Source organism: Dendronephthya gigantea, unplaced genomic scaffold, assembly GCF_004324835.1.
Source record: "Dendronephthya gigantea isolate DGI-Jeju-01 unplaced genomic scaffold, DenGig_1.0 000006F, whole genome shotgun sequence".
Taxonomy (NCBI): Eukaryota; Metazoa; Cnidaria; class Anthozoa; order Malacalcyonacea; family Nephtheidae; genus Dendronephthya; species Dendronephthya gigantea.
In genome coordinates this window covers 1327515-1351156 of record NW_021163016.1, presented here as the reverse complement: position 1 = coordinate 1351156, position 23642 = coordinate 1327515, and the positions used below count along the sequence as shown (strand labels likewise).

The 23642-nt window shown below is 35.0% G+C and overlaps 2 protein-coding genes across 2 annotated transcripts; both read left to right on the top strand.

The window, feature by feature from the left end:
• The first annotated feature begins 201 nt into the window (after positions 1–201).
• On the top strand, positions 202–13334 carry LOC114516660 (phosphorylase b kinase regulatory subunit beta-like). Its single transcript, XM_028536193.1, has 35 exons — positions 202–610; positions 901–1042; positions 1172–1271; positions 1505–1612; positions 1757–1816; positions 1969–2105; positions 2338–2401; positions 2535–2630; positions 2706–2810; positions 3448–3540; positions 3632–3689; positions 3822–3902; positions 4367–4396; positions 4581–4730; positions 4889–4995; positions 5475–5527; positions 5646–5739; positions 5940–6023; positions 6178–6282; positions 6669–6751; positions 7095–7185; positions 7302–7366; positions 7585–7874; positions 8124–8272; positions 8631–8699; positions 8780–8839; positions 8944–9017; positions 9098–9158; positions 10034–10128; positions 10275–10342; positions 10441–10502; positions 10768–10875; positions 11537–11611; positions 11743–11787; positions 12097–13334. The coding sequence occupies exons 1-35, from the start codon at positions 562–564 to the stop codon at positions 12229–12231; spliced, it is 3246 nt and encodes a 1081-aa protein (XP_028391994.1). The 5' UTR covers positions 202–561; the 3' UTR covers positions 12232–13334.
• Positions 13335–13883: 549 nt separating this feature from the next.
• LOC114516581 (multiple epidermal growth factor-like domains protein 6) lies at positions 13884–23228 on the top strand. The gene is made up of 5 exons (XM_028536108.1): positions 13884–13946; positions 16062–20793; positions 21073–21148; positions 22534–22632; positions 22954–23228. The coding sequence occupies exons 1-5, from the start codon at positions 13884–13886 to the stop codon at positions 23066–23068; spliced, it is 5085 nt and encodes a 1694-aa protein (XP_028391909.1). The 3' UTR covers positions 23069–23228.
• The last annotated feature ends 414 nt before the right edge of the window (positions 23229–23642 follow it).

Genomic DNA, 23642 nt, shown 5'->3' with positions numbered 1-23642 from the left:
GTAACATTCGCATTTTTTGCGGGAAAAACGATGTCGACGCAATTTCGTTGATGCGCATCTACAAAAATTATAAGTATGACATAAGAAAGTGATAGTCTGCATTGCAGGTGCTAAAAACCGTTTCCTGCGTGGACAAGAATTTTATTTTATAGTTAGAAAACGTTTTTTGAAATCTGATTTGGGCACGGTACTGTCTACTGTTACGTTTGTGTTGTTCCACATTTTGTTTTGAATCGATTTTGTCATAGAAATTTCCCGCCAAATGAAACCGATGGAAATTATTTCTACTTATATATAAACAATTAACCATTGTTCAGTTCTCAATAAATCGTTGAATCAAGTTCAAGAAACAAATTATAAACTGAAATCTACAGTCACACCGTAATAGTCTCGCCGCGCATGCGCTGCTGTGCTTTTTTTGCATCCATCACATTATAGCTTAAACGAAGTACTGTAACGAATAGCAAAAATATAAACATGGCCTAAAATTTACGTACGTCTTTCAGTTCTTCTGTAAACTTTGCAAGGTTTTTTATGTGAATTTTTTCCATCTTATGGAAAATGGAAGACAGCGAAAGGAAGAGAAAACTCGGAGAATTTTATCACATCGGTGGGCATCATTTACTTCTACTGAATTTTGTGATCTCTCGTATAAACATATATTGTAGACTTGTAGTTGACGGCCCTTGGCCTTGACCAAAATGAGTAATCTTTCATGTTTAAACGTCAATTTTATGTACACAATACATATAATGATTTGCTGTGAATCCCAGCACAAATGAAGTGGCAATTAAGCTGCTCAAACCCCCCGTCGTAGTTGAAGTTCTCTTCGGTCATAATGGTCCAAAACTGAATAACTGTGCAGTTCATTGCATCCATTGTACAAATTTATCGTTATAGTTAAAAGGCAAATCTTGCGGTATCAAAGTGGCAGTCTTGGTCTATTTCCGCTACACCCGTTTGGTCCAAATCCTGCAGAAGGCCATGTGAGAGACAATGTGTATTGTGCCCAGGTTTTGTGGGCTTTGGCCTTGGCATACAGGTAAAGTGCTAAACAAGAAAATGTGCAGTATGCAATTACACAGGCAACTGCCTCAAAATTCCCATATTTAGTACTTGTTCAACATTGATCAGTGCATGCATCTCTACTTTTACATTTGCAATGTGTCAGACAAGTGGATGATGATAAAGGAAGAAATTACGAACTGGAGCAAAGTGCTGTAAAGTGCATGAGAGGAATTCTTTTCTGTTATATGAGACAAGCTGGAAAGGTGAGAAGAATACAAAATTAATAGGTTACTTGAGGTATACTTTTATGTGTACTTCATTTATTTATATTTATTTTTATTATGTGTTTTTTTTATTTTTTGTATTTGGCTATATTTTAAACTAAAGTTCAGTGTTTTGTCCCTAAAGGACATATCAAGTTGATTCTGGAAAGTCCATATCATTGGTATAGTATATTTCAGACTATGTATGTTCCAATTATTCAACTACTTTACAGGTTGAGAAATTCAAACACAATCAGCAGCCTCACAATTCACTTCATTCAATGTTCAACATTCATACTGGAAATATGTTGCCTTTGAATGAAAATTGGCCACATCTTCAAGTATGTATTACACAGAGATATAATTTCCTATGTAATTTAACCATATACTCTGATGCATAGTTGTTTATCTAGTACTGTATCTATTCCCCGAAATGTGAATATTTTAACCACCTTAATTTGTTTGTGTACTGTACATAATTACAGATTGATGCTGTAAGTTTATATTTATTGGTCTTGGCACAAATGATTGCTTCTGGTTTGACGGTAAGGATGTTTCAGAACATTGTTAAATTAATTAACTCAATACTATGCTCAATACTATGCCTATATTAAAAGTCCTGTACTCTACTACCAAGAAAGCACTAGCTCACATGAGTGCTAATATATCCACTCATACGTTCTGGTAATATTCACAGATCATATATACGCTTGATGAGGTTTCATTTATACAAAACTTGGTTTACTACATCGAACGAGCATACCGCACACCTGACTATGGAATCTGGGAACGAGGGTGTAGAAATAACAATGGCCACCGTGAATTACATTCAAGGTAAAATACTTAACTACCAATTAATGCATAGTAGTGAGATATAAGTGAAGAAAGACAAATATCATATGTAAAAAGAATAGCTAATTATAAAGGGAGTAGGTCTCTGTACAGTGCACTGCCTCTCAGTGTTTTTTACTACTTTGTTATTTGAACTTGCCAACTAATTAGTTACCATTTACTATTTGCGACAGTATGTATTCATTACTCTTTTATGTGTACATGCATGATTTAGTTCAATAGGAATGGCAAAAGCTGCATTAGAAAGCCTCAATGGGTTCAATCTTTTTGGAAGTCAGGTACATGCATGTCTTTCATAGTTCTTTATCTCACTTAATTAATGCTTTATTGTCAAATACTAATACCAATTTCAAGTTTAGTTTACTCTAGTCTAATTTCCTCCACTATATCTCTCACCATTTCCTATTTTAGGGAACATCATCTTCTGTAATATATGTTGATCCAGATGCATTTAATAGAAACTGCACCATTCTTAAAACATTGCTCCCCAGAGAGTCCAGTTCTAAGGTATAGAATTTGAAAAATACTGATTTTATAAATTGTTTTACAAAGAAAGTTGCATTCTTAAACACTTTCATATAGGAAACAGATGCTGCATTACTATGTATTATTGGATATCCAGCTTTTGCAGTGGATGACGAGAAACTGAAGGAGACAACGAAGGAAAGACTAATTGAAAATTTGATGGTAATGGTCCTTAACGAATAATTATTTAATTTTATTTAACTCTATACATTCGAGAGAATCAATCTGTTGTAGTACATTTTTCATGATTTTTTTTTAATCATGCATACGTAATTCGTATGAATATTTGTAATTTTGTATGCATATTTGTAATTTTGAATATTTAAAAAAACATATTTTAAATTGATTTAGAGAGATTTCTGCAACGCAGTTTTTACCTGCAGAGTCCAACTTAAAAAATCCCGTCGCATTCGTGCCTTTAGGTACAGCGTTTTCTTTCATATCACTTTTTGAAAAACCTTAAAATCTCTCACTTGTCAAAACGACTCGTCGCCATTTTGAAAAATCCGCTAAAAGTGATCATGATCAATACGCGTGCGTAATTATGCGAGATCGCTTAACCAATCAGTGGCCACGATTTTCAATAATCACCTTCGGGATGGGGGGAAGGGAAGCTGGACACCGGACGCAGATTTGGCAACGCAATGCGATTTTCGAGTTTTTCACTTTAAAACAGCAAATATATCTAATCACGCAATAATATTTTCGAAAAATATTTAACAATAGTACTCTACGCTCATCTAGAATTCTATAGCCGTATAGGCATGGCTTTCCAAATACTTGCTTTATTAACTTTTAGGGTCAATATGGGTTGAAACGGTTCTTCCGCGATGGGTACAAGACTGTAGTTGAGGACCCAAATAGAGCAACATATTACAGTTCAGAACTCAAGGTAATTCAATACAAATAATCAAGTAAGGTTGCATGTATCTATAACAAACTTTACAAAAGTTAAAATTTGTAATTTTTTGCACTTTATTTAGTTATTTGAGGGCATCGAGTGTGAATTTCCATTCCTCTACATTTACCTATTATTGGATGGTGAGGATAAATTTTATAAGTCTGCCATATATCATACAACTTTCACTAATTACAGCGGCTCTGTATAATACATTGAAAACCTAAATGAATTTTAGATTTATTTAGTTTTGTCATTTTTGGTATTTTCCTTAGCATGGTTTAGTAACGACAAAGAAGCTATTGAGAAGTATTCGAAAATGTTGGATAAAACATCGATGGTGGATTCAGAAGCAGGTGATTGAATTTTAGGGTTCGGCTGTTTTCCTTTGCATGAATATATACATAGAGGATATTATAATACGTTGTGTTTTAATAATATATGTGGTCGAATACGCCGTTTTCCGGTACACTCGACCATGGTTGAATACGCCGTTTTTGATTAGACTCGGCCATGGTCGAATACGCCGTTTTCGGGTAGTCTCGGCCATGGTCGAATACGCCGTTTTCCGGTAAACTCGACCATGGTCGAATACGCCGTTTTCCGGTAAACTCGACCATGGTCGAATACGCCGTTTTCGGGTAGACTCGACCATGGTCGAATACGCCATTTTTCGGCGGACTCGACCAATTTTTTTCAAATTCGTTATGTCAGTACTAAGTGTGACAATGGAAAATACACGCACGTACCCCAGATGTAGTGAGATATGAGTTCAACGATTGTGTTTTAGTTTTCAATATAATACAACTACTCTTTGCAGGCAAACAAGAGGATGGAGCTGACATTCATAGTAAGTAAATGGCCGTGCACACAAACGGAACTGGCGGATTTTTCAAATTTTGAACTGAATTAATCGCAATTAGTTATCGTGATTTTTCTAGGTTTAACACGACAATTAATCGTATCGCTTTTATCGCGATAAGCCCATAGTTAGAACCAGGTTTATAGTTTAAAAAAGTAATATAAATTTTCAGGCATTGGTGTTGTGCCAAAGTATTTTTATGTGCCGAAGTTCGCCGTTGAAGATGAACGAAAAAATCCCGGAAGTCAGGAGAGATTGCCTTCTTCAAAAGAATATTGCAGTCTTTGGGATCAAGCGTTGTACATTATTGTAAAGCTACTAGGCAAGTCCAATCATACTATTCTCAGCCTATTATGATTAAAAAAAGATGGTTTTTCGTGTGGGCATATAGCTATATATGAATTAGACAGTTTTTAAGTTTAAATCTAATATAACTAAAAGGGCCTATTATGCCAAATTAATTATGCCAAATTACTATAGAGGCAGATTTGATTGACATTGGTCATCTGGATCCTTTGGAAAGGCACAAAGGAAGGTCGAATCTCGGTCACTATGGTTACATAAATCATAGATATTCTTCATTTAAGGTAAAGCAGTATATATGAATCATTTTGAATCATGCACATGCAATCTTGATAACCGTAAAAACAACAAATTTAGAGAAAATATGAATACATCACCAAGAAACTGAGTTGCATAAAAGAAACCGAGTTTCGCCATGGTTGAGTGATTTGAACACGTTTTAGTACCGTAGCTTTAAATCCTTCTGGAAAAAGGTTTAAGACTATAAGACGTTTTCCAAGTCAATGCAAGAGGGTTAGTTTTGAGTGTTAAAGAAAGTTAAACACAACCTTTCTTCTTTCCTTTTCAATTTCATGTACTTATTATGAGATTAATTGCATGAATAAATTATGTTTGATGATAAAATTTTCGTAGTGATAAAATAATGATTTTAAAACTTGAAAGAAATTTTTTGTTAGTGCTTATCGTATAACAATCTACTAAGGTGTTGATTAGGTTTATATGCAGATAGAATAAGAATATAATGGAAAGTCTTCCGTGTTAGGTCATTGAGTCAGATTTGGTTGTACAAGTCTCGTTGATCGCGGAAAATCGGAGGTAAATTATTTAGAGTATCTCACCTCTACACCTAATAGAGTGGTTACTTCTAATTTTTTTCCATCGTATTCCAGGAAGCAGTATTTGAAGAATACTAATATATTATACATTTATATAGTTTACAAGCAACTTTGGCAACCTATGGAATTCATACCCAGACGCCGAAACAAGTCGAACCGATCCAAATTTGGCCACCGAGTGAATTGGTGAAGGTATCTTGACAACTTGCACCCGAAGGCTTCTATTGCCATTTCAGACTTTTGCACTACGCACAATTTTAAGTTTGATATTCAAAATTTCATCCATACCTCTGTTGCGAACCAAAAATTGTGTAATAGTTCAAATGGCTTTCCTCCCTTTATAAGCTCCTAAAACAAAACTTGCAGTTCTTGGAAATGTCTTTTGGTAATAGGTTTATAAGAAACTTGGTGTGAACAAAAAGTTAGCTCTAAGTGGAAGGCCTACTCGGCCGTTTGGTTCATTAGCTACAAGCAAGGTATGGCAGTTTGATTTTAGAACTTAGATTAGAACTCTTTAGTATTTTTTGCTTTCAATGAATTCAATGCCAACACATTTATAATTTACCTTTTTCTCCATCAGTGAAATAAGCGAGAAATATTTAAAGATTAAAATTTAGAGTTTTTCATCAGATTTACAGAATTCTGGGTTGCACAGTTTTATGTTATCCGATCATTTTGGAAGAGAAAGATTTCTATATGTCCTTGGATATGTCGCTTTTGATTGATGAATTTCAGGTTAATTGTTATGCTTATCATTTAAATCTTTTTCCAGTAAACAAATGAAGATAGCTACAGTATAGCGGCAAATTTAACATCGCAATTCACTATTACATAATATCACTATTATGGCAATGCCTTGGAAACATAAGATTTGAAGACGAAAGGAAGAAATCTCGTTGGCTATCAACGTATACGTTGATTATATATAGCAATAAAATTATTATGCAGTTGCGCCTCAAAATTCACGTACTACAGTACATATAAATGAAATTTCCTTTATGATTTGTTTCAAATAAACTACTTCAAAATTAAATACAAGAAAAATATAAATACGACGTGATTCTTAATTGCTCATTTGTGACAAAAATTTCTAATTGTTTGTATCAATTGTTTGTATATAGAGAAAATTGCGCTTTATCCGCAATAATTGGAACATGAGAGGTCGACCTACGGTGTGCCTTCTCATCAGAGACAATCATATCAGGTAATTTTTAAAACATGTATGGATGAGTGGCATGGTAAAGAGGAGCGGATTTTGTACTGCCCCACTTACCAAAGTCGAACATACCAGAAATCGTTATCTTTACCAAGGTCGAATAATCGGTATCTTTACCAAGGATTCCAATTTCGTATTTAATTTTTTGTGCTTGTGAAATTTTTAATGACGTATTTCAATGAGTCTGGATCCGCTCCTGATGGGCAAGCTGCATTTCATGCGTACCTGAAATTGTCTAAATAAAGGAATGCGGGTTCGAAATAGCAGTTTTTAGTCTAATTCTGTTCAAGCAATTTTGTTAGCCGTTCAACTGACTTTGTTTTCTTAACAGAGGAACACATTTCCAAGAATTTCTTGACCTTATGGCACGATTGAAGAGAGGACAATGCGATGGGGTGAAAACAAGGCTTGGTCGACTTCAGGTATCTTGTAGCCCACCAGTAGACCTCTCTAATTTTGTTTTCTTAATGTATCCTTGAAAACGCCTGTATATTTATACTTTTTTGTATATAATTGTTGAATTTTTTTATTTTTTTAGACGTTTATCTCTGGTTCTTGCGTAGAACATTTGGATTTTCTTAAAGACATTAGTGACGTTCACAGGTGGTTGATTTACTACCCTGTTGTCCTTAGAGAAAAAAATTATAATTTTTAGGAGCCACAGCCCTTGTATTGTGGCTTTGTTCGACCAGTGTGGTTTAGATATCTAATTGGAAAGCTGCCTCTCCATGTTCACGTTTTAGAAAGCATTGTCTTACTATACTGTTCCTTTGACTATTCGCACTTTTTTGTACTTTTTTATTTGCCCTCAAATGTAACAGTAAAAGCAGTACTGGAACTGAAACACAAGTGGAAGAGGATCTCGTCTTTGAGCGGATAAAAGAAGACTCATTTTCGGACCAAGAGGTTTCGGTCCACAGCATAACTGATACAGCGGAAAATGAGCATCTCATTACCCATAAAGAAAAGTCATTTAATAAGGACGAACTTCGCATAACATCGAGCGAAGACCTTCTGCAGTTGTTGACAAAACGTGAAGCAATTAATAAAGAAGTTTTCATTCTTGAATTGTTGATTAAACGAGAAGGAATGAAGTGCGTGACACCAGAAGGTAGGTTCAAGATGAGCTGCTTCTCAAGTTGAACTCTGTAGAAAGCAATAGTAAAGTAGAATGTGAGTTCAATATTAGTCCAAGCGAATTGCATGCATTTTCTGACACGGTAGGTAGTACACTGCTGGTATGCTATAGGTATGCTATAGCATTTGGCTATGGCCAAATAATTGTTATGGACATAGGATCGGAGTATTTTGGTAGCATGGTATTATATTTAATTTGAATTAATAAAACCGGTCAATATAGGGTCACTGGACGAACTTGTTCATCAGCTCTACCTTAACGCTGGTCGTGTACAAGACTGGAATGTTATTCGGCATTGCAGTGGATTGCTAAGAAAGATCGTGGACAGCCTGGCCCCAGCAATTTCAACAATATTGGTTCATGGTAAAGTGGTAGGTTATCTTCTTCTATACAAGTCTTAAACTAATCGTTTAGAAATAATAAAATATATTCTGCGTTACCAAACTCCTGAAAGCTATATTTAGTTAAATAAATTAACTTGATTCTTTATCTTAGCCGTTGACTATAGTTATCGTGCTTCTAAAATCAGTCATTTTAAATAATTTTCTCAAATCTATATTTACTCTGGTTAACTTCACAATAGTAGCATGATATGAATAGTTTTTGTTTAAGACCACCTTATCCTCTTTTAACAATACAAATTTGTTCAGAAATGCTAGAGACTGATAATTTTTTAAAACATGGATATTCCCAAATACACGTTGTATGTTGTCTTTTCTTGCTTCGTAGGTCACGTTGGGCATGTTTGGTCATGAGGAGAGAGTTGTTTACGAACCATTAACTCCAGGAGCAATTGAGGTAGAAAAAATATACAGGTGATTGTAGGATGCACAGTATTTTTATCACTTAAAATAAGTTGTTCTATTATTCTGTTCTAGAAAATCCTTTTCGAGTATTGTAGTCCTTATGACGTCCGTGAAGCTGTTTTGCAACAAGAGGTTTGTTTCTCTGTACTCTTGTATAAGAGTGTGTACATTTAACCCTATAATTATAATACATTTACTTCCCATATCATTATCTCACTACTTCAACTTCTACGCAGATGTTAATTTATCTTGCTTCCTTCATTTCAACGAATCCTGATGTTTTCAATGGAATGCTAAAAATTAGAGTCGGGTAAGATCTGAAATTCTATGTATACCGCACCCGCTAAGCAACACATAATAGGTGCTGTTTAATTTATTCCGTTTTTGCAGATGGATAGTACAAGAAATGAAAAACCTATTAGAAAGACATTTTCCAAAAGAAAATGTGGAAGTAAGGCCTATAGTTGATATGTTTTCTCCTTTCCATTTCTTTTCGTATTCCCATTAATACCTGTTATTCTTCCTGTCATTAATACCTGGTATTAGATATATATAGACAACTCGGACTCGTTGCCTAATTGTTAAATAGAGGTTGTTTTGACCAGTACTGAGTAGGTACACGATGCGATTTGTCGTATACGATTCTTATCCTGACGTATGAAAAAAATTGCTGATGCTGCTCTTTCTGTTCATCAGTTTATAACGAATTTAAAATGTAACATCTTTACCCCATTTATTTGAATACATATTTGGCGGGATTTGGTGGTCCCCCAAGGAATGCGCGCGCACAGCCTCATGGGATTTAGTGAAAATAGTGAATAGTTATTTATTTTTTCTCTATTGCTGACTGTATCAAGTAGGTACATTTTATTATTTTTTTATAACTCCTATTAACCATAGACAGTTAGGCAATTATAATATTCGCCCTGTATATTTTGTCTTCCTTCAAACGATATTTTACACGACCTCTTTTATTCTCACTCACTCTCTTGCATATATTTTGCATTTTTAAGTGCATAACTGTCAATGAATTTTCCTGTTATTGTCGTATGCTAGATCAGCTAAGTATAGTAATTATGATATACGAACATTACTGAAATTTGAATATCGGGCAAAGTTAATGTTGCAACGTTCTATGTAGGCCTATAGCTCATTTAAAACTTCAAAAGCAAATTTAAAACTTTAAAAGAAATTATCAGCTAAGAGAACTACTTTTAAAGTGACCAGTGACACTTATAATAGCCTGGAAAATCGAAAGTCGGATAACCAATGCTATTCTAGCACCCCATAACCTGTTTTTCGTTAAACATTTGTGTATTTTCATAGTTGGTCTACTCGTTTCCTCCAAGTAGAGTGAAAGAGTTAGTTTGGATTGTTCTAACATGTGAAGGTCGTATAAATGGGCGTGACCTTGCCCCAAGGTATAAATGACATTTGTGTATTATATATGCTGAATGGTATTGGCTAACCAAGGTGTACCCTGACATACGTTCTTATATAAAAACAGGAATGGCTACAAATCCTTTTTCTTTTCTAAGAACATAACTTAACATCACTTTGTTTATAGAAACGTTCTAGAGGAGCGTCAGCTCAACGGAGCCATGCACCGAGTCCCGCGTGATTTTTACTCAATGGGTATGCATGGTCTTAGACCTACTGTAGTTGCACATATAAGTAACTTCAATCAGAAGTGATAGCTACATAATTATTATGTATAATGCATGTAATTTTAGTTTGGAAAATATTGGGTCGTTCCGACAGTGGATTTGAGCTAACGAGGTCATTGTTACCCAAGGTAGGTCAGAAAGAACTGCATTACATGTTTCTAAGCCGTCTAAGATCGTATACATTTAACTGGTAAATAAAACAGTAGATATACTTCAGTTCACGGTTTGGGCAGTTTTGAAGACCTAAAAATAATTTTTATGTGCGTTTTTTGTTTTATCTGAAACTAAAAGACTTCTAATATGGTTTGACTGTTTCGAAGCGTTGTGAATTTCGTTTTATTTCCCTTAGGCCACACATTGTAAATTCATTGTATAAGTACATTTCAATTTTAGTTTCCCACAATGGAGGAGATGACAGAAGGAGAAAAAAACTTTGCGCTAAAAGTCGAGGAATTCTTGAGCAGTGTCTCAAAACCAGAATACAGACAGCTGCTAGTCGAGGTTTATGTCACTTTTTATCTTTTCAACAACTGTCATATTCTAATTGTACATATTAGGGACTAAGAAGCCTCATTAACATCTTCATTCGTTGGCTCTCCAAGAAAGAAAATAAAACCAGTTTCAAGTAATCTATTCTTATTAACGCATTTATATGAGATGTATGGACGACGTTGAGAGAAACTTTAGACAAAACAAATTGTAGCAGCTCTTATTTGAATACTTTAACATTTTTAAATGCTCTTACAGCAGTTTTATGTGATATGCGACCCTCGTGCACTAAAAACCTCGAAGTCAATGTAGCTAGGTGTTCTTGACTTTCAGACGAGATCTTCAGTTTGTCATGTAGTATTTCAGAATTACCTTTTGACAGATTGGTGGTGAATGTCAAAAACAACTATTTGCATTCGAGTCTTTTAATGGGGTGGTCGCTGATCACGTGAAATTGCTGTAGAATAATGTCATTGTTAGATCATTTTACTTTCGACTATGATGTCACATAAAATTCATGTAGTGATTACAGAGACTTTGAGAGTCTGAACCGGATTTAAGAGAACAGCTATATCATATAAAACATGACTTTATCATTTTCTACTGGCATACTCATTCTGCCCCTCCACCCCTTACTACCCATACACTCATATTGTGTTTTCCTGCGTAACAGTTGCTGATGGTTATGGCTACAATTCTTGAGAGGAATAAAGAATTAAAATTTCATGTCGCCATCAAGTTAGACGAGGTATTTAAACTATGACACACGTATACTGAGACCTTGCTTGTCCATGTGACTGTATAATACGAAGCAAAACTATTTTAGTCAACTCCATGTCTCAAAGTTTATTGCGATTACCCTCCATTCTTGCATTCTAGCTTGTAAAAGGAGCGATGGAGCTATTCGCAGAAGAAACTAAAAAGGTAAATTTCGCCATAAAGTTGTTGACCGTAAAGTTATGCTTGGCCAGGGTTGTTAAATATAGTAAAAGATATTTGTGATATACACAATTTAATTAGTTTAACTCTAAGCTTCTAGTTTGTAATTGCAATAAAATTTTCTCTGATGATGATGGCCTTTTTGAGTATATGAATGGCCTTTTGAGAATGTCAGTAAGGTCCGTGACTACAACACGACTCATGCATTTGCCTATTGAAATGCTGGGTTTATCTTTTAAATGCATGGGAGTTTGTAACAATGTATTCTAAAGTACAGCTTTCCTAATGTTCCAGGACACGTCAGAATTCTATAGCAACCCAGCGTCTGGAAAGACTGGTACAACCACATTCTTTGCCAGAACTATTGTAAATAAACTGCTGAAAGAGTCCGTTAATGTTGAAGTGGATGCCGAATGTGTTATATCCTAGTTTCAGGAATGAATGCTTGTTTCACTTACGTTTTTCATAACAACTTTTGTGATATTTATCATTTATAGACCTTCGGGGAATGCGATGAAATATTACCCCCAAGTCCCAAAGGAAGATATATCTTCCCGATGGGGTAATATTTCCCCGAGCAGAAGGTCTATAAATTATATATTATATCGAAACAACTATATATTATATTTCCCCCTCCATTTTGAAATTGTTCATAGGCGGGCTGACAGCCTCGAATCTCGATTTAGTCGTATATGCGAGGCATCCACGCGTGGTACACGCAAAGTCTTTTATAAGACTTTTATATTATAATGCGGGGAAAATTCAATCGAACGTACTCCATGATTAATTAAATGATCCAAATGATAATTGAAACTCGCCTAGGCGGATGGCGTGTTTATATGGAGTTCATTTTTGTAGTGCAGGCCGGCTCGTTCGACGACATGTTTTATTGTGGAAAACGAATATGCCAATATATACACATGCTCCAAATGCATGTTTATCGCGAATCATCCCGGCCAAGCGGGATGGAGTGTTTATAATTATGGCAATTTCTCGTCTTGTCTAAGCGGGATCCCAGCACTTTTTGCCAGGCACTTCTTGGCGGGATCCCGCCTGTGCTGGATGGAAAAGTGGTCATATAAACACTAATTAGTGTTTGTATTACAAGCGGGATCTCGGAAACTGTCCCGGCTAGGCGGGATCATATAAACAGGCCCATACAGTTAATGAGATATAATATTAGTGACAATACCTTATGAATTTGTATAAAATATACCTGTAGATTGTGACCGTGTTTATTTTTTTTACCGACTATATGTCAATAAGATAGGCATGTATGGGCACGTGAAGGCAGGTAGAAAACGAAACTTATCAACTCAGAAATTTTCTGTTCAAAACCTGCGAGACTGGTTTTGCTTTATCTCACAGACTATCCAAAGTCTCTCATACATAAAAATGTGAAAATTTTGTGAACGTGAAAATGTGAAAGCAAGTCATATATGCATGCATCGAGTAGCTTTATCTGGTCTAGACATTTCGTAAAAAAATCTAAGTGCCCATTGATGAAAGTAGAAAATAACCCTTCCATACCTTGCGTGAATGAATAATATTAAATATTAACTGTGCAGTAAAAATTGTCGTTTTGCTTAAATATGTGACCTATATTTTTGTTGAATGTTTTGGGCCAAAAATGCTTATTGCGACATTGCCTCGAATTTATTAAGTGAAAAGTGCTTATATGAAAGGGTTAACGAGATCAATTAAGCTAATTTAATACATAAACTTATTGAATTTGATTACTGATTGATGAGCAAATATAAAATTTCATAATCATCATCATCGCTTAATTTAATAATCCGATCGAAATATTAGATTTTTTGTTTTCAAATTCGCCGGCGTGAGGGAAGGTAAAATGACTGCATGAAATTGCATTCATAAGAGCTGAGGTCTGATACTACCTGTCGCCTGATTGTTTTGATCTGTGGTTGAAATATTTTGACTCAGCGGCGACCAACATGTAGGTATAAATTTAGCTAAATATCCTTTTACTTTGAGGCTTTCTGGTACACCATTGTTAATGGGTTTAAAAATAAAATGTTGAGAGCATATACAATTTTCTTACTTATATAGTGTAAACTAATATGACTAACAATTCTGGAAGAATGATCGCATTTTCGCTTCTGGTTTTTGCTTCTTGTATGAAGGTAAGCGTCTATTTTTGTACAGGCTTTTAGCTACTCGTTTAGACACGCACTATATCTGCGCATTATTAGCTACTTCGTTTGTTTGAAGCTATATAAACCATGCATTCGTATTATAAATATAAATGCATGCACGTTCGCAACTTTGGAAGCAAAAAATTATAAATAAAATGGGATAATATGCAAATAGCTTTGCATATACGACAATATAAATTTGATCATTAAAGTTATAGCAATAATATAAAATTACAGTGAGCTCGGTATTTGGTTGTCATGTCTTGACACTAATTTCGAGAGGACTTAATTAAATTACCGTTTCTTGGTTTCAATATTGCAAAATGTATCTATTTTTATACGATATGACTGGAACAGCTTTTATCAGAAAATGCAGTTTAAGATTATTCATGGAAACGTCGAGTTATATTCATAGAACTTCATACCGCTAAATTTCATAATCGATTATCAATTCATTTTCCGAGATTTCCTACCTATAGTCTGATTCTACAATATAATTATGACAATTTGTCTGGCCTTCTGAGTTAGTTGCTGCGTCTAATAATTAGTGTTCTATACTAAAAGGCGGAGTTATATACCCTTTCTCGCAACCAGGGCTCGCAACATACGCGTGTCAACTCATGCGCGTGCAATTTAATATCGATCCATTTTGACCGATTTATAAATCAGCAAATTAACAACACCAGTTTAATTAAATGTTTTTTAATAAGAATGTCCTCCTGGCTTATTCTGACCGCGCTAACAGATGGTCATACAAATATATATCTAAAACTATACATAAATATTTAAAAGCAACGATGAAACTTCGCCATCAAGGTGTCAGCTTGCATCTCATAACAAATCTTGCGAATCAGATTCAAAACACAATCATCTGAAGCACAGGTGGTCGACAATATAGATAAAAGCCAGCGGCCCCACACACAAATTTCAGTAGCGCATAAGAATGATCATTAAACGATTTTAGAACAGATAGGGTGTCAGAATTCTTTACCAGCGTATGCCCGACCCCTAATCTGAACTATATGCTTTATAATTTGTTTTATGATGCATTGTACATGCATGCATGCAGTAATTGTATATAAACTTTATGGTTTATCCACAAGTGGTGCATGGATATGTAAGCCCGTTTGCATTATACAATCAACTTTTTCGCACGGCACGACTAAAATGGGTACCCGTGCCAATTTTATTCCTATATAACAAAACACTTAATGCACACAAGCTCGGGAAATAGTGAGTTTTGTTTTCCCTCTAGTCTCAATGCTCAAACTCTTAGGAAAACAAAACTCGGGAGCTTACATTAAGTTTATAATATCATCCGTATGTAGATATCATCGTGCTCAGGAAAGTTAAAGATAGAGCTGAAGCGATACAAAAACCCAACTAACCAATTACAAGATGGTTCTTGCTGTGAACCCGGTCTGTTTTGCCTCTTTGACTGCGATCCCTCCTTCGAGTTTACCTTTAAAGGGACAAAGAAAAAACTCAAAGTTGGGAGCGGAAAATACATAACGTTTTCCAAACAATCGGTTATGTTTTCCTTTGACAAATGGCGGGTAAGTCTATAGAATTGTGCATAATAGAGTGCGAGGATTTTTCCAGGCATCTCCTCAATCTTCTGAAGTTTGAGTTAGGACTTAATGAACTGTTTCTAATACAAAAGTAAAATAGCTTGTGTAGGTACACCGCGTAAGAATTCAATAATTCAAAGCTTTCGGACCGTTAACCCGGGCCTTCATCAGTGCCCGGGTTAACGGTCCGAAAGCTTTGCAGTTTAACATTTTTACGTGGTGTATCTATACGAGCTAATTTACATCTTTCATGTCACCATGCAAACTAACAAGAATATATTATTGTGTCCAATCCGTTAATTAAGATCTTTCTGTATGCTCTGACACCGCTACTGACTTGAAAAAAAGCATTTCAGTATGTTACAATGAACAATGTTACACAGCTAACACAAGTGATATTTCGACTCTATTACAGGTTTTACCTCAACTACTTATGTCTAACAGGAATACAATCGAAATAAAATTATTACCTTGAATATAGTGCCTTGTTTTTAACAACTCATACCTTGTTGCTTAACCTTTTTACATTTAGCCCTCCCAAATTTTCTTGTTGGAAATCAAGGAGGAAGATTCCATTTCATCGAATGATTTGATTTACAGTGAGAGAAAAACCCTTCCGGCAAAGGCCAACAAATCCCAATCCTCTTCAAAAGCATATCCATTCACCTTTAAAGGACGATACGTAACCCTAACAACCATAATTAGAGTCTTTTGCAACCCTGGGTACCTATTACCTGATTGTGCTAAGCATTGTGTGTCCCGGAACGACAGCAAAGGCCACTATCGTTGTGATTATAAAAAAGGTGAGAAAAAATGTCTCCCTGGTTGGTTCGGTGACGATAAAAATTGCACAAAATTTTGTTTACCGAAAAGTGATGATGAACAGGGGCACTATAACTGCTCTGAAACAGGAGGAAAACTGTGCTTGAAAAATTGGTATGGTAAAAATTGTTCGGTTTATTGCAAAGGAAACAGCAACCAGAACGTCTATTGTGATGAAAAAAGCGGAGGAAGGATCTGTAGTGCAAATTGGTTTGGAAATAACTGCACAACGTTCTGTAGAAGTCAAAATGATTCCACTGGTAGTTTTCATTGCAATAAGACATCCGGAATAAAAATTTGCGATGCCTACTGGTATGGAACGAATTGTACGGATTATTGCAAAGAAAAAAACGATACGAATGGGCATTATTCTTGCCAAAAAGAGAGCGGCTTGAAAATTTGTTACTCAGGATGGTATGGATTGAATTGCTCCGTATTTTGCAAGGAACAAAATACTTCAAATGGAGCTTATTATTGTAATCAATCCACTGGTTTGAAGATTTGTCATCGAGATTGGTATGGATTAAATTGCTCCGTACTTTGCCAGGTGCAAAATAATTCAAATGGACATTATTATTGTAATGAATCATCTGGGACCAAAATTTGTCATCATTGGTATGGATTGAATTGCTCCGTATTTTGCCAGGAACAAAATACTTTAAATGGACATTATTATTGTAATCGATCCACTGGGTTGAAGATTTGTCATCGACATTGGTATGGATTGAATTGCTCCGTATTTTGCAAGGAACAAAATAATTCAAATAGACATTATTATTGTAATCAATCCACTGGGTTGAAGATTTGTCATCGATATTATTATGGATTGAATTGCTCCGTATTTTGCAAGGAACAAATTAATTCAAATGGACATTATTATTGTAATCAATCCACTGGGTTGAAGATTTGTCATCAACATTGGTATAGATTGAATTGCTCCGTATTTTGCAAAGAACAAAATAATTCAAATGGACATTATTATTGTAATCAATCCGCTGGGTTGAAGATTTGTCATGAACATTGGTATGGATGGAATTGCTCCGTATTTTGCAAAGAACAAAATAATTCAAATGGACATTATAATTGTAATCAATCCACTGGGTTGAAGATTTGTCATCCAGATTATTATGGATTGAATTGCTCCGTGTTTTGCCAGGAACAAAATAATTCAAATAGACATTATTACTGTAATCAATCCACTGGGTTGAAGATTTGTCATCGAGATTGGTATGGATGGAATTGCTCCGTATTTTGCAAAGAACAAAATAATTCAAATAGACACTATTTTTGTAATGAATCATCAGGGAGCAAAATTTGTCATGAACATTGGTATGGATTTAACTGCTCCGTATTTTGTAAGAGCCAAAATAGTTCAAATGGGCATTATTATTGTAATCAATCCACTGGATTGAAGCTTTGTCATGAACATTGGTATGGATTTAACTGCTCCGTATTTTGCAAAGAACAAAATAATTCTAATGGACGTTATTATTGCAATCAATCCACTGGGTTGAAGATTTGTCATCGACATTGGTATGGATGGAATTGCTCCGTATTTTGCAAAGAACAAAATAATTCAAATGGACACTATTTTTGTAATGCATCAACTGGGAGCAAAATTTGTCATAAACATTGGTATGGATTTAACTGCTCCGTATTTTGTAAGAGCCAAAATATTTTAAATGGAAATTATTATTGTAATCAATCCACTGGATTGAAGCTTTGTCATCAACATTGGTATGGATTTAACTGCTCCGTATTTTGCAAAGAACAAAATAATTCAAATGGACGTTATTATTGTAATCAATCCACCGGGTTGAAGATTTGTCATCGACATTGGTATGGATTGAATTGCTCCGTATTTTGCCAGGAACAAAATAATTCAAATGGAAATTATTATTGTAATCAATCCACTGGGTTGAAGATATGTCATAGAGATTGGTATGGATTGAATTGCTCCGTGTTTTGCCAGGAACAAAATAATTCAAATGGACATTATTATTGTAATCAATCCACTGGGTTGAAGATTTGTCATCGAGATTGGTATGGATGGAATTGCTCCGTATTTTGCAAAGAACAAAATAATTCAAATAGACACTATTTTTGTAATGAATCATCAGGGAGCAAAATTTGTCATGAACATTGGTATGGATTTAACTGCTCCGTATTTTGTAAGAGCCAAAATAGCTCAAATGGGCATTATTATTGTAATCAATCCACTGGATTGAAGCTTTGTCATCAACATTGGTATGGATTTAACTGCTCCGTATTTTGCAAAGAACAAAATAATTCTAATGGACGTTATTATTGCAATCAATCCACTGGGTTGAAGATTTGTCATCGACATTGGTATGGATGGAATTGCTCCGTATTTTGCAAAGAACAAAATAATTCAAATGGACACTATTTTTGTAATGCATCAACTGGGAGCAAAATTTGTCATAAACATTGGTATGGATTTAACTGCTCCGTATTTTGTAAGAGCCAAAATATTTTAAATGGAAATTATTATTGTAATCAATCCACTGGATTGAAGCTTTGTCATCAACATTGGTATGGATTTAACTGCTCCGTATTTTGCAAAGAACAAAATAATTCAAATGGACGTTATTATTGTAATCAATCCACCGGGTTGAAGATTTGTCATCGACATTGGTATGGATTGAATTGCTCCGTATTTTGCCAGGAACAAAATAATTCAAATGGAAATTATTATTGTAATCAATCCACTGGGTTGAAGATATGTCATCGAGATTGGTATGGATTGAATTGCTCCGTATTTTGCAAGGAACAAAATAATTCAAATGGACGTTATTATTGTAATCAATCCACTGGGTTGAAGATTTGTCATCGACATTGGTATGGATTGAATTGCTCCGTATTTTGTAAGAGCCAAAATAATTCAAATGGACATTATTATTGCAATCAATCCACTGGGTTGAAGATTTGTCATCCACATTGGTATGGATGGAATTGCTCCGTATTTTGCAAAGAACAAAATAATTCAAATAGACACTATTTTTGTAATGCATCAACTGGGAGCAAAATTTGTTATAAACATTGGTATGGATTTAACTGCTCCGTATTTTGTAAGAGCCAAAATATTTTAAATGGTAATTATTATTGTAATCAATCCACTGGATTGAAGCTTTGTCATCAACATTGGTATGGATTTAACTGCTCCGTATTTTGCAAAGAACAAAATAATTCAAATGGACGTTATTATTGTTATCAATCCACTGGGTTGAAGATTTGTCATCGACATTGGTATGGATTGAATTGCTCCGTATTTTGCCAGGAACAAAATACTTTTAATGGACATTATTATTGTAATCAATCCACTGGGTTGAAGATTTGTCATCGACATTGGTATGGATTGAATTGCTCCGTACCTTGCAAGGAGCAAAATATTTCAAATGGACATTATTATTGTAATCAGTCCACTGGGTTGAAGATATGTCATCGAGATTGGTATGGATGGAATTGCTCCGTATTTTGCAAGGAACAAAATAATTCAAATGGACGTTATTATTGTAATCAATCCACTGGGTTGAAGATTTGTCATCGACATTATTATGGATTGAATTGCTCTGTATTTTGCAAGAAACAAATTAATTCAAATGGACATTATTATTGTAATCAATCCACTGGGTTGAAGATTTGTGATCGACATTGGTATGGATTGGATTGCTCCGTATTTTGCCGGGAACAAAATAATCAGCATTTCGTTTGCAATGAAACAGCAGGAGAGAAGATTTGTGATCAACATTGGTATGGAGCTAACTGCACAACTTACTGTAACGCGAAGGCCAATGAGTCAAAACAATACATTTGCAATAACAATACTGGTTCAAAAATTTGCAAAGAAAACTGGTATGGCGCAAATTGCACAGTGTTTTGTAAGGAACAAAAGAATGCCAGTGGATACTATTATTGCCATAAGCAAAAAGGTCTAAAGATTTGCTATACAAATTGGCACGGTCCAAATTGTTCGATATTTTGCCAAGTTCAAAATAATTCGAATGGACACTATTTTTGCAATAGGACTTCCGGGCAGAAATTTTGTCACCGCCATTGGTATGGTGGAAACTGTGATAGATACTGCAGAGAAACAGGTCGTTATCTTTGTAATAGGACAACTGGTACTAGAACATGTCTCCCTAATTGGTTTGGACCAGACTGTGAAGTCTTTTGCGTGGAAAAAAAGGATCATACCAAAACATACCTTTGTGATAAGGAGACAGGGAGAAAAGTTTGTCTTCCTGACTGGTTTGGACCAAATTGCACATTATTTTGTGAAGATACGGACGATAATTCGGGTCATTATTCTTGTGATGAAAAATCTGGCTTGAAGATTTGCCACTCGCGTTGGTATGGAGATAATTGCGAACATTTCTGCTCTAAGAATAAAGTTCTCGTTGGAATGTCATGCAGGAATGAAGGTATTATCCATTATTGTACAACTTCGCGTAAAGACTGGTGCGGGTGCATGGAAATATATCTGGTATGATGTGTAGGGTGGGTGGTTGAAAAAATTCAGCGAAGAAATCAGAGGATGCAAACAATGCAAACGTTCCAGTGATATGCTGGTCTTTTTGAAAAACAGAAACTAATTTTTTTATCACGACTTTATTCTTCAGCAGATAATTAAGTTCCTCCCACTTTACCCATTGAAAATATGTAGTGTTCATATGTATGATTTTTTATATATTTTACCATAGGAATTAATATTAATCCAGTGTGGTTTATCATCGGAGGCGCGATCTTGTTGATTTCAATTTTGATTTGTATAATCAGGTCAGTATTTTACACGTAATGATATTTTAATTAATTTAAAAATTATCTCGTGCACTTTTTAAACGCGCTATTCCGTTTCGTTTGAGATATTTCTCTGCATAGTTCGTCTAGTTTGTCACGCGTGATTTTATACTCAGACGAATGACCCGTCTGACGGATTTTGGCCCAGACGGATCATCCGTCTATAGTATCGGGCCAATGACAGAAATGAGCTTCGTTTTGAACTTGGCACGCTCTTATCTGGAATACAATTAGAAGCTATTCTAATTATTTCAAAATTTCTATGGTTAAATCAACTCCTTGGTGCTTTAAGAACAAAGTGGATTTTTATTCACCGTGTTGATCGTTCAAACACAATAGAGTCAGTGGGTAGACTTTAAATACAAAATTATATTGATCCGATGAACCGTTTCTAATGCGATTCTGAATTTGCGATTCTGAAATCTGTTTGCGATCAAAATTTGTCCCATATTTTGCTGGTAATATATTATTCAGCTCAGAACAGTAAACTTATAGAGTAACTTATGAATTATCTGGACGATGTCTATATAGCAAATTTAGCTGTTAAACATAAAAACAAAAGAATTACATACAATTTGCAAAGGCATTTTTGCGTCGGGCTGAAAGAAGTTATATTTGTCAAACGTTTCTAAACAAATACATCAAACACATCTCACGTCCGAGGTTTGTAATGGACTTGTTAACATTAAAATATACCGAAAAACCGGTCATATGTGATATGTGATAGTTGTGGTAGAACTATAGACGGTGCGTAAATCTATACGATTGACACCACTGAAGGTAAACAGTTCACCAAAAAAACTACATGTTAAATAAAGCGGTATGAACAGTGAAAGCAGTGTGAACTGTAAAACAACGTAGTCCGAGAATAAGATTGAGCACGGCAAGACTTAAAAGTAAATCAGGACTCAACATACCTAAATAGATGAATCCATAATACGCATTTCGTTGATTTGCCAATTTGAAGAAGCGAACACATGCCGAGATGATGCCCGTCGATTTATTATAATTATATGCATAATAATTATATATTTTATGTATTTTATTATAATTATGTGTTCAATATGATGAATATATTTCTTTAACGAGTTTCTGAATAACTGAGACTGCGTTCACATGGTACCGCGGATTCGTTCGTCACGAAATTTTCGTTTGCCAATATAAAGCAACGATTATTACCAAATGCTTTTTAATTTGAGAGATATATGGTATATTTATCCAGATCTCGGACAATAAAGATCTCCACTGTCTTTTATCAACTTCGCAATTTAACCTGTTCCGATGGCAATCCGGTACCGTGTGAAGGGGGCCTGGGTCACCCCTGAGTCACTGAAGTGTTAAAATATTTGCGATTCACCTTTAAGGCAACGAAAGAAATCAGCGATCAAGACGCATCATCGTACTCTCAGGAGGCAAGACACAAACAGCCCCCTGACAATGGAAAACTTTGCAATTGACTACGAGTACGTTTTTAGTCGCTTCATTTGATTCAAACATGTTCTGCAATAAAGGCGCCTTAGAAAATATTGAAATTTTGCAAAAATGTAAATAAGCTGATATTCTTCTATGCTACCTTTTCTTTTATAAGTAAATTAGCTTGTAGGTACACCACTTAAGTGTTTAATACTGCAAAGCTTTCAGTCCATTAACCTGGGCCTTCATCAGTGCACCTCCAAAAAGTTTAGAAATTACCTGATAAAGGCACGGGTTAATTTACGAACCGAAAAGTTTGCAGTATCAAATACTTAAATTTACAAGAACTACTTTTTTGTTACCTTATATAGGGACGCGAACGAATCACGTGACGATAACAGCCACGATGCGACGAATACTCAAGCTGAAGAGGCCTTAGTTTTTGAGAATCCCTTGTTTCAAGAACTGAAAACCTCAGAAATGTAAAACGTATGAAAGACGTTTTGTCCAACAGATAAGTAAAACCAATATGCATTTGAAGATTCTATTTACTGTGATATACTTGACTGGCTTATTTGACCTGTAAAGATTTTCTTATGGTAAAAAAAGAAATAACCAATTCGTAAATGATTAAAATTTGTTTAGCTACGACGACAAAATTGAGACGTTTAAAATGATTGTCATATATTTTAAGGGAAGATTGGCGGGGCCTTTTGACGAATATTTGTGTTAATTTGCAAGAAAAGAATGTTTTCTTTCTCTTTCCGCTTGCAGAGAACTATGCCCTTGTTAACACAAATATTATACGGCCTGTAAAAAAATCAGCCTGACCTAAAATTCATCACAATGACACAAGTTGTTACCCAAAACTTCATAGCTTCATGCTATACAATACATGTATCAATATTTGTGTTAGTCAAAATTTTGAAAATTTCACAAGCATTTTTGCTCACTGTAAGACGGCAATGAAGTATATTTTTGGCATGACTAGTAAGAAGAAGAGGCTTCTGTTGAGAGAGTAAGAACAACGATTTGTACTTGCTTGTCACCAAAACAAACA